Here is a 12203-nt window from a genome sequence, read left to right as displayed (position 1 = left end):
ATCAGGAAATCAATCCCAGTTAAAACTAGGCTCTTGTAATATTGCTGTTTTACTTTTCAGCCAGCCAATCTCCCCAGTTCAGCTTACAAAACAAGCAGCAAAAGTATCAGCACAAAGGAGGCAAGACAGAATATAACCAAAGAGTTTCTTGATCAAAATTACCTATTTAAAAAAAGAACATTATTACTGATTTTTGATCAAAGACTCATTTCCCTGCCAGGCACATAAGAGTACGTGAAGATAAGAGCTATGGCATGTACCTATGGAGGCATAAAACCACAACTGGTTGCTTTTTAAAGGTTCTGTGCTTATATGCACAGGCAATCTAATGCGATGTACTCTGACAAACACTTAAAAACCACTTATTTTGCTGCCTCAGTTATCCCTGAATTAGCTACTCCTACTCATTCTACAAGGAAAATATACTGAAAAACTGGTTTATTACTTGTTTCTCTAGGAAAGCTGAATCAAGACATGCACAATACACAAAATGAAGGTGTTTAAATCTTAAATCCTAGATTACACTTCAAATGACAAGTTTAAATGAACCATTTCCATGATTGCTAATTTACCATGTCAAATGTTAGGATGAAATTACTACTAAGTGGTCTCAGAGTTCAGGTGTACTCACATATTTGATGTCCTCTATTCTTCCTTGCTTGTTAAATACAGAAGCTACACACTATTCTAATTCTTGATATGATGACTAATTCCTCTTATTTTTTTTCATTTGTTCTGCATCTGTTTCCATAACCCTAGCACTGGCAGTCATAACTGCCAAAAAGGAACAAAATTTATTATTTGTCATCAAGCCAAATAGCTGTACAAACTATATTAATTTACCTTTCAGCATCAGTCTTCGAACCAATAAGGAACCTAAAATGTAAAGTATATTTTCAGTCATGAATTGGACTAAAAGAACATATTTTTATAATCACAAGGCTTCAAACAAATGGCAGTGCTGTGTTTTTTTCATACCTGCTTGAAATACAAATGATAATGTATCCATTCAATGGACTGAGTATCATTCAGTATTTGAAATACACACTTGACTTCCTAACTATATGTACAATATACACACATGATCTAATATGGTCTCCTTTAACAGCAAATTACCTACAAAGCAAAAGGCAGAATATAGAAGTTTTGGATTTTATATTTTTAAAAAAAAATGTGAGTAACTGCTACAGAATTATTTATGTAAAAAGTACATGTAAAGAAAAGACATGTATAAACCAACACCATACCAGTACACTCAAGACTGAAATACAAGTGTGCTGAGGGGACGTCAAAAACAGTCCTATGCATAATATTTTAACAAACATTTAGTTTCCATTGTTTGATTTCACTTATGCCAATTCCAATTCCCCATGATTTTCCAGACCTCCTAAATAAGTATCTCTCTTTTGCATAACACTTACAGCTTGAAAACTTATTACTATGTTTCTTTAACTTTACAGAGGTTTCTCTTTCTCCAGCTCCAGAAAAAAAACAAACAACATTTTATTTTACTGAACAACAAAAATGTTTACTTCACCTTTCATTCCATATGACAGTTTGCCAAGGATGGGTTATCCAGGTTTTGATGAACTTTAATTGTTAGTGTCTTAGCAATGATTTCCAAAACCCTCCAGGCATTTAATACCTCTAAATTAATTTAATTCCCAGCCTTATTACACAACTCTAAGCTAGCACTGTTGCTCCAAAAAGATCAGCACTAAGTATGTGTGCTGGTTTTGGCTAGGGTAGAGTTAATTTTCTCCATGATAGCTGACACAGGGCTGTTTTGGATTTGTGCTAAAAACAGTGCTGGTAATACAAAGGTGTTTTAGCTATTCCTAAGCAGTACTGACAAAGGTCTCTCACAAGCAAGAGGGCTAGGGGTGTTCAATAAGTGGGGAAGTGACTCTGCACAGACAGCTGACCCCAAGTGACCAAAGGAAGGGATATTCCATACATACCATACGGCAAATAAAGGCAAGGCAAAAAGGAAGAGAGGGGTGGGGGAAGCATTTAGAAAGAAGGCATTTGTCTTTCCCATCAGGTGTGATGGGGCCCTGCCCTCCTGGAGGGCAAACACCTGCCTGTCCACGGGAAGTGGTGAATGAATTCCTTGTTTTGTTTTGCTTGCATGTGTAGGTTTTCCTTGACCTATTAAACTGTCCTTATCTCAAGCCACATGGTTCCTCAGTTTTATCCTTGCTATTTTTCCCCCCATTCCACCAGGGAGGTCAGGGGAGGAGGGAGTGACTGCTTGCATGGTGCTTAGTTGCCAGCTGGGGTTAAACCACAACAGTATGGAAACAAACAGGGAATAGCTCAAGCCTAGGGATAAAATACTCTTAAAACTCAGGATGTTTTAAAATTTTCATTAAAAAAGAGAGAATGATTACATAGTAGAAGATAAAAATAACTTTCATTAGCAGAACTAAAAGGTTTCTCAGTCTCACTGCTCCCTGCCTTAGTGAAATTTATAGGCTCTACTCTGCTTGCATGGGTTCCTCCACACAAATATTTTGGTATATACAACAAAAACAGCCAAGAGCAGAGAATCTTTGTAGAACCCCAGCCAAAACCAGCATATTCCAAACAATTCAAAATTATGAAGCTTCTCAGAAGCTCGCGTTTTTCTTCATTTATTTAGTTCAACTGGATCTAAGAGTAAACAGAATATAGTCACATCTTACACTTTCATGGCATCAGGCAAATTTTGAGAACAATCAAGATTCTGAGTATCACCAAAAAGGAGTGCAAGAACATCTCATAGTGTGTCCACAATTTTCAAGACTGGATTTGCTGGTGATCTTATTTCTCCCCCAGTGTATCTTTAACGTAAAAGAATGTACTAATTTAATGTAAAAGTACATTTGAAATATGATGGTTGCTTGTACACATTTTGGTTTGGGTTTTTTTTTGGTTAAAAAATCTCAAATCACATTTCTAGCTCTAGAGTATTTTTGTGACTGAAAATGACAAGTAATGCTTGTTTTCCTACACCTACTGATCACAGCATAGTTAAAAAAAAGAACATGTAACTTACTGTGATGGAGTTAATAGGTTGTCATTTTCCTCATCACCTTTGAGCGTCTGAATTTTACCATAGTACAAGGGATTGCCAAGAGACTGAAAAATGGTCAGTTTTGTTTTTTGAACCTGATTACCAACTTCACATTCAAACACATAATCATCCTTCATTTCCTAAAAAGACAGAATGACCTAGTAAGTCTTGAACAAGCCTTAGCTGAAACAGCAAGTAAAGCAGACCAGCTCTATATACAATACAGAGTAAGAAACATTCTATAAGTAACTTTAAATAACACACTATAGGAAGGGCTGCATTATCTAAAATGAAAGTGATTCCAGAAGTTACATGAACAGGACGAGAGGAAAAGGATTTATCACCTCTTAAAAATGCAAAGTTATTGCAAACCCCAAACAATCATGTTAGACATGGAAATGTAGACTGGGTAAACATATATAGAAACAGTTTTATATGAATTATGACAATGCAAAAAATGTTGAGAAAAAAATGCTGGAGCTGAACTTTAAATTCTATGGGGAAGTATTACTTTTTTCCAACATGCAACTACAAAGATATCATGATACATGCTGTTAATAAAGCTAGTACCTTGCCTCTGAAATAATAAAAAAATAATCAATTATGTGATTTAATCACATAACTAATCAGTGAATTAATTATTATTCATGTGAATTAATCAATGACTATCTTAAATTACTACTTCTGATCAAATCACATAGTTAGTGCCAAAAATCTTAAGGTTCAACTTAAATATTGCAGAAGGAGTTTTTTTGTAAGAGGCATTTAATATTAATCTCTTTCAAAATGTAACATTTTGTTTTCAATAAAGGTCTTTTTCATCAGCCTTTGAATGTTTGAGTAAAGAAAGCAATTTGTTGTGCAGAGTTCCATGTAAATTATGATAATTTCTTTAATACAAGCTGCTTTATCCTTGTATTTCTGGAAAATCTGAGGAAATCAGACTGATCACATGCTTGCTTTACTGTATAAAATTACAAGTATCTCTGGTAATCTTCCCATGTCTCTGTAACACATGGAAGATTAATTAAATTGGGGGAGGGAAGATTATTCCACATTACATTGATGTTGTTGAAATAAGAGGCATTGTAACTAGAGACAGTGAAGTTTGGCCAAAGGTCTAAATAACTCACGTGTGCTGGCCAGACAGTTGGTTGTGAGTCATCAGACTTGATAGACTTTTCCACTTTGGCATATTTTTCCACCTTAAAGAAAACAGAGAGATCAGAAAAGAAAGAATCCCCTATGTTACCTCCTATGTTTCTTCAAGGAAACTTAATTGAAGAACCTTCAGAACTTTATAGAGTCATACCGCATTTGCTATGTTAAACTTAACAGAAGTGTGAAACATGGTTTCAGACTACAGATTGAAATCATTGCCTGCAATGTGGAACAGTTAAGTAATTTCACAATAACAGTAATTCCTAAAGCCTCTGATCAAGTCAGGTACAACACAGTTGAAGTGAAAAGAGAGGTTTGTTTTGTAGAAACTTACACTGTCATTTCACTGTCATTTGCATTCTTGGCAGCCTCATGGTGTCCAGAGCTACAGTCTTGTCTAGTCTACAGTCTCTTAAAAAATCTCATCATAGTAGAGAAAACTTGTGGAAAGGGACCTGGACATCCTGGTTGGTGGCAAGTCAAATATGAGTCAGCAGTGCCCTGGCAGCCAGGAGGTCCAGGCGTGTCCTGGGGTGCATCAGGCACAGCATCACCAGCTGGGCAAGGGAGGGGATTGTCCCATTCTGCTCTGAGCTGGGGCTGCCTCACCTCAAGCACAGGGGGTAGTTTTGGGTGCCACAGTATAAGAAGGATATAAAGCTACTAGAGAAACCTCAAAGGAGAGCCACAAGGATGGTGAAGGGCCTTGAGGGAAAGCTGTATGAAGAGTGGCTGAGCTCACTTGGTCTGTTCAGCTGGGAGAAGAGGAGACTGAGGAGAGAGCTCATTGCAGTTACAACTTCCTTGTGAGGGGAAGAGGAGGAGGGGCAGGCACTGATCTAAACTCTCAGTGGCCAGTGACAGGACCCCAGGTTGTGTTAGGGGAGGTTTAGGCTGGATATTAGGAAAAGGTTCTTCACCCAGAGGGTGGCTGGGCACTAGAACAGGCTCCCCAGGGTAGTGGTCACACCACCAACCTGACAAAGTTCAAGAAGCATTTGGATAAGACACATTATGTGATTTTGGGGCTTGTCCTGCCCTCTCCTCCAGGACTACGAGTTGGACCTGATGATCCTTGTAGGTCCCTTCCAATTCAGGATTTTCTACGAGTCCCTTCTGTACACTAATAGTATGTGTTCTGGCAGTGCCAGAAACTAAGAATATGAATCCCCCCAAGAGAAAAATGCACACAGTGAAAAAAACAACTCTCAACTAGAATCCTCTGCATAAAATCTAAAACTTTTCAAAATATTAATGTCCCATAGTATAACATATCAAAAGGCAGTAATTTCTGCCAAGATCAAAAGTGACTCATATTTAAACAATCTACAAACCTCATTTGCTTTTTGGGTTTTCATACTATCAGAGAACTTCAAATAGACATGTGCTCATTGAGCCCACAGAAGAACAATGCTAACAATTTGTTTGTACTGATTACTTCATCCAAACTATTCTGATACAACTGCAATATATTACAGTGTGGCTTGTGTTTATACCTTATGGTGCAGAAAAGTAACCGTAAATGTTAAAGTCACTCCCATTTTTTAAAGGTCATTCTTTGATACTGGTTACTTCTTAGACACTTCTTCATATAATACAATTTCTAACACTTGCTAATTATACATAACAATTGGTGGTCTTACATCTACTTCAGAAGGAGCAGTCAAGTAGCAAGGGTTCTGTTTCCACATATCTACGCACTGGAAAATGAAAAACAGGATTAATATATTAAATTCTTTAATTAAATAGTTAGAAGTACGTTACATTACTTTTCAGAACACTTACATTTCCAGCTTTTGAAATTTTGAGGTCATACTGCTGGGCTGCTTTCCTCTCCTTCCTTTTCTGTAAGTAGTCAAGTAGTCTGAGCTGAGGTGGAGTTGAGTAGTGAGCTACTTCTTGCTGTCTGTTCAGGGAGGACCTTGAGTACCTTTTGAAGCACCTACGGCAAAATGAAACCTAAGCTTGTAAAACTATCAACATTAACTTCTCCACTGCCCTTGTACAAAACCAAAAATATGCAGGGAACTTAGATGGAGACTAATAAGTTTGTAGTACTAATTTAAAATTCCTTCCGGATTGTAATTGGATTACACTGTACAACTTTAAATTATGATTTAATGTTTATAAAATATACCAGCATTCTGTTCATCTGTTTCAGCACTAAGAATGTGGTTATTTTTTAAATGCCCAATTTAAGTACAACATCAAAATTAGAAATTAAGAAGCTGCCAAGCTTAAAATATTTACGTATTACATTATCTTAATTTCAGTGCCATCAAATGATCCTTGTCCTACTTATGTAATTATAAAGTTGTAATGACAGTAACTACCCTCTAATTTTTGTTTCATGACAAACTCATGGGTTCAGTAATGCTGTTCTGGACATTCATTAATTCGCTTTTCCTATTTTTCTAGTGGAATATTTGTTGACCACCAAGCTTTAATTTCAAAGACAGCATGATCAAAGTAATTATTTATATTTTTCCAGAAATTACTGCTGGTTTGGTGCTAGCATAGTATTTTAATGCAAATTTTTTTTTTAATATTTCATTAATTGTGACAGACCATGAATGCATTTCCTATTTACAGAGTGAATGCAGCTCTGATAGAACAAACACGCTGAACAAAGCTTTCAAGCTTCTGTGGAAATAAAAAAGGCCCCAACCAAGCACAATAGTGAAATAATTTCAATATTTTGTACATAGTGCATACCACATTATTTTAAGTTTTTCCAATATTCTTATACACTTACACTTCTGTTTAGCCTGAATGTCAAACGTAAAAATAATTCTTTTCATTTGCTCATTCAGGATTAAACTCATATGTAGCTTTTAATCAATGAGAGACCAATATGCAACATATCTGTTTACGTATTTTACATTACTGAGCTGCCATCTGACTCTGCGTACACAAAACCTATGCAAAGAAAACCCCAAATCCAAACTGCAATAAAACTGATTATGTTAACATATTTACACTGTCCTTTGATAATCAAAAATGAGCCCAGTACAGTATCTACTAGTAACCAAAATAAAATGCAGTATTGAACACTTAAAAATATAATTTCTTGACTATTTCTCACCTATTCCTATTTAAGTAGGCATTACATAGGAGGAGCTAAATTTTCACATAAAGCATTACTTATATTTTTCTTTGAAAACATATTTCATACTGAAAACTACCGTTTCATGGGGCGAGTGTTCATCTTCTGCTTGTTGTACAGGAGTCTGTTTGTAGTACAGGTCACTGCTATTGAAGGATCAAGACACAAAGGCTCCGCTGTAGCCAAAATAAGTTGGCTCTCAAGTAGGAGTTTGTCCTCCTGTAATATACACAGCTATTAATAAATATAAAAGTTTTTACAGTAGTCAAGTTCCTATATACCTATGCATGTAGACATTATCTTACAAAAAAACTGAAAAAATTATTAAACAAATAAAAACTGTTAATAAATTTTTGGTTTGTTGTGTATTTATGACATCACTGTGAAGTTTTTAAATGACCTCTAACCTACCTGTGTCCATTTGTGGTTGTCACTTGTTATAGAATGCACATCACAAATTAAAGTCTGAGGAAAAAGACATAATGGTAATTATGAATAATAGGATTTGATAATATAGGTTCAGTAATTGTGCATATCCAGTCTATGAACTAGCACAAATTACTTAAGGCTCCTCTTTACCTGCATTGTAGGTCGCAAAAGAATGTGCTTGCTTTGGTAGGTTGGAGATTTCATGTTACCAGACTGCCTGTAGTCCCGTATTTCTGCTATGACACATCCACAATGGAAAATATTAACCTGGTTGAAAGAAAAACACCAGCTTTTGCATAAAGTAATATTTACCAATCTTCCCCTGCCTCTATAAAGAAGTTTGTTTTATAACATATAAAATTCAGTGAAACTAGGAATAAAACTCATGACTAAGTTTTTCAGACCAGCAGTCCTTTCTATGTACACAGACATGTTTGTCCTAGACACACCTAAAATACAAGCTTCAAATGCAGTGTTTTCATATGCCAGCAATGCAGTTGTAAGGAATTCCCATGCCAAACATTCCATAATGACAATGAACAAAGGAAATTTTGCTAGAGTTGAAGATGTTTCACAGCTGTAATCATAGCAATCTCTCTTATCTCCTTCTCCTCAGTAGTAAGTACTGTTTTTTCCTATATATCAATAAAATATTTATTTGGGGCATTAAATACTACAGTTTCATATGCACAAATGTCTTGTGCTTATAATCATCTACGTGAAGCACTCAAAAAATCAAGGTTTATCTAGGTGCAATACGTAAGTTCTTTTTGAAAACAGAAATTTCAAACCTGAGATTTTTCTAAAAGATCAACCAGAATAGGTGGTAGTTCCTCTGCATCCAAATATTCAAGCAGCTCTCCTTCTTCATAAGGCAGACGAATGGTCTCAGAGTCTGAATTTAAACAAAACATATTACCTTTGTGTTTCAAAAAAACACATTAAGAAATCTAAAACAAACTTGCCACAGGAAAAAGCAAGGCTGGCAGAAACCTATCCACACATACCATTTTTTCGGATACTATAATTTTTTTACATCCATTTCTGTACTTAGAGTTTTAGTTTGCTTGTACTGTGCTGGCTTTTGCTCCCAGGCGACATAATGTATGCTCTTATTGCCCATGGCAGTACAAAAGGCATGAAAATGACACCAAAGTGGAACACAAATGCCTCTGGGCAGATCTAGACATGGGAAGCAGTGAAAGAAACAATTTGACAGGAGGAACCTGAAGTGAATGAAACTTGCGTATGCAGCTGCAGAAACTAAGGGAAAATAATAAGAGACTGGAAGGCTATCAAAAAGACTCCTATCTACAGATTTTGTCTGTAGATAAACAGCTCAGAGCTTTATGTAAATTATTAGCTCAAGTACAGTTGGTTCTTCTCCCACCCCCCACTGCAATTATGTTGCAATTATGTAACAGATAAATGTAAACAACAACACATTCTAAAAATTTATACATCATTCTGAGTATCTTTTAAAATTCAAGAGAAAAATATTACCTGAACCATTTTTTCCCCTGAGCATGAGCGAATAACCCTCATTTCCTGGATAGAGGTTTACCACCAGACATGACAACGTCTCCTGCATAACCAGCTTCTCAAGTAAGTTCACATTTCGTCTCAGCTTCTGCTTTAAAAGTAAACATTGCTCATGAACATAATACTATGAAATAATTAGCAGAAATAAAAACAAAAGGAATTGTTTTTATTAGACTGTTACTTAGATTAATGAGAAATTACACATCTAAACAAGCCCAGTTAAATTTAATTGCACCGTATTCAGCAGAGTAAGCATATTATGTATTATCATGCATTCTTATAGACACAGATTTTTGTAAAAAATCACACTCATTTAAACTACAAACCCTAGAACTGGAAGTCCACAGACAACAGAGTTAAATGCTAAAATGTTGTAAATCTACAGTGCACCATTATTTGTATCATTCTACAAACGTCATAAATCCAGTGCAACTCACTGATAACAACAAAATATTTGGTACTTTCAGATATTCCTAACAGAAGAAGGCATTTCTCTCCAGGATTAAAATAACAAGCATTTGGAAGCTTTCTTAATTGCATTTTCTTGTCTGTATTTGCTGAAATCTGATCCAGCAGCCACAGACACTATTCCCTTATTTAACTGTAAAACTATCTTTTCAATGTATAACAGATTTTTATAATTACTTGGTGTGTTTCAGAGAGCAAATGAAACATCTGAAATCCCCTTAGAACTTAAGACAATGAATTCTGAACCTCAGATAATTTTACAGCCTCTGGCTGGAGACCATATTTCATGTCTGAATACCAGCTCTGGCTACAACTATCAGCTGGGAGTTAACCTGAGTGCTCACTTGTCTTCTCATTAATTTTACTTCCTTGAAAGGAGCAATATAGCAGGTTCCACAGCTTTATCTTCTTCTTCAATTTGACATTCAGGGTCTAGCAAAGTAATTTGTACCTTTTACACCTTATATTTAGAACTGATAAGCCTGTTTGAGTCTCTTTGCTAACATTATGAAAATTTTTCACAAAACTTCTTAGCTGACCAACAATTGGAGAAATAAATCGGAATTTACAACAAAATTACAGGGTCTGACAAATGCTCCACGTTTTTCTATGGCAGTCATGCTAGGCAATTGACTGAGAAACAACAATGCACATGGCATTGACACTGGCCCTGAACCTGAACACAAGCGCCCTTCGGCAACACAAGATTAAGACAGAATGAACAGCTCACTAAGCCAGTCTAGGCCTTACTATTCACATTACGTCTTATCTTTAGGTGACTACTACAGTAAGAAGGGTTTATACTTCATTTAACAAAGAAATTAAGTAGAATTAAAACCAAAGTATTTTCTCAACCTGCCTGTTTAGACAGAAATGAAAAGCTTTTCAGCAATTTCCACTTACCTTTATCTCAGGCTCTTTTTCACATTCTTCAATATATAAATCATAAAGTTTTTGAAATACAGATTTTCTGAAATTAAAAAGACTCAACATGTAACCAAAATTAAATCAAAGAAATGCTATTAAGAAACTAAACACTGAAATGCTCAGTACCTTCCACTGGATAAATATTTTCTTTTGGGAGGTCTCTGACGGGCACTTTCAATAATATACTAAAAGAGAAAATTAAACAAGAAGCCAGCATACATTACAAAGAAATTTAATTCTAGTTACCGCACAACTAGAGATCATTACCAGACAGTGTTCTACGTATACAGAAAGTAATTAACAGTTATGGTACATGACTGTTTCAAAAGTGCACTAAACACAATCTGGTTTATGTTTCAGTCATCAACAAGAACACAACTCAATTCAGCTGTCAAAGACAGCATTTCATGTCCATGGCATCAGTTCAATGCAAGGTGTTGATCCTACACTCACATCTTTTAATTAGAGTAGTAACTAACACTACAACACTACTGTACTTGGCTATCACTACTGAAATTCATGTGGTTAACACACTAAGGTACAACCAAGTTTATGCATACGGGCTTAACAACATTTACAAATCAAATACTCTTCAACATGATAATTTCAGGAAGTTCTCCCTTTGCCTTTTGCATTTACATTATTTTTCTCTATAGACTGTGCATTATGAATACAATTCATGCACATTAAACATTTGAATTAAAAAAGAGTAAGAGAGATAGCATCCTCCAGGAAATGTAATTTATATTCTAACAAGGTTTTTCCAAATCTCTATTGTTTTGAAGTATTTCAATTAACAGCTTTGTTCAGAATTTCTGTTCTCTCACAGGAACATGTATTTCCCGTAACAGGGTTCAAGGTAACTGTTATATCAGATGACAGCATTAAAGAACATGAACGTGAAGGCACTTGCCTCTTCATTCTCACTAGGCTATCCTTAAAAACACAAACAGGATTTTAGCATATATTTCTGTCTGCTTATTTCACAGCACACAGATTTGCTGGTTTAGAAGGGGAAAGCTCAAGTCTTGCACAGTCTATCACCATTGCACTTGATGATATTCTCAGTACAATGGGTAAGAGACAAACACATAACAGCAATTTCAGTGAGAATTCTGCAAATTCAGTGTTACATGTATAGGTGATTACACACGTATATATTTACATAACGTGGTTTTCTACCACTCTTCAGGAGAAATAAAAAAATAGCTGTTGTATTTTTATAACTCTAAGACCAATAAGTCATGTACAAACAAGTAATTTAGCCGCTTCTTACCTCAGCACGATCCAATGCCAGTTCTAAAGCCTGTTGCTGCAAGAATGACAAAGGGTTTTGTAGAAATTATATGACTTTTTTTAACATCCTCATACACTAAAAACAGCCCAACAACCCTACTACAACTGATATGAATTTATAATTAGAAGACAGGCTCAAAAATTCTTTGGCACATACTAAACTTAGCTAAAACCTCACGTAACTGCACCACAAGGCTTGGCTAAATTATGACACCT

General features: G+C 35.6%; 1 protein-coding gene across 23 annotated transcripts in view; it reads right to left on the bottom strand.

Annotated features, from left to right (window-relative positions):
• The window catches only part of SUPT20H (SPT20 homolog, SAGA complex component), a 29591-nt gene that overhangs the window by 15039 nt on the left and 2349 nt on the right, over nucleotides 1–12203 (bottom strand). For 15 of the 23 annotated variants that reach the window (XM_031056834.1, XM_031056838.1, XM_031056839.1 and 12 more), the window contains exons 3-15: nucleotides 11968–12003; nucleotides 10818–10876; nucleotides 10668–10734; nucleotides 9258–9387; nucleotides 8546–8649; nucleotides 7905–8021; nucleotides 7737–7790; nucleotides 7405–7544; nucleotides 6005–6161; nucleotides 5863–5919; nucleotides 4192–4263; nucleotides 3041–3198; nucleotides 844–876 (exon numbers count right to left, since the gene is read on the bottom strand). In XM_031056834.1, coding sequence (XP_030912694.1) covers nucleotides 844–876; nucleotides 3041–3198; nucleotides 4192–4263; nucleotides 5863–5919; nucleotides 6005–6161; nucleotides 7405–7544; nucleotides 7737–7790; nucleotides 7905–8021; nucleotides 8546–8649; nucleotides 9258–9387; nucleotides 10668–10734; nucleotides 10818–10876; nucleotides 11968–12003 — 1184 coding nt within the window. Of the gene's footprint in view, nucleotides 1–843; nucleotides 877–3040; nucleotides 3199–4191; nucleotides 4264–5862; nucleotides 5920–6004; nucleotides 6162–7404; nucleotides 7545–7736; nucleotides 7791–7904; nucleotides 8022–8545; nucleotides 8650–9257; nucleotides 9388–10667; nucleotides 10735–10817; nucleotides 10877–11967; nucleotides 12004–12203 lie in introns of those variants that run through there. The other 8 variants (XM_031056836.1, XM_014306917.2, XM_031056853.1 and 5 more) reach the window with 2 other exon arrangements.

The sequence above is a fragment of the Geospiza fortis genome, unplaced genomic scaffold (genome assembly GCF_000277835.1).
Source record: "Geospiza fortis unplaced genomic scaffold, GeoFor_1.0 scaffold194, whole genome shotgun sequence".
Lineage (NCBI taxonomy): Eukaryota > Metazoa > Chordata > Aves > Passeriformes > Thraupidae > Geospiza > Geospiza fortis.
This window is presented reverse-complemented; position numbering and strand designations above follow the sequence as displayed.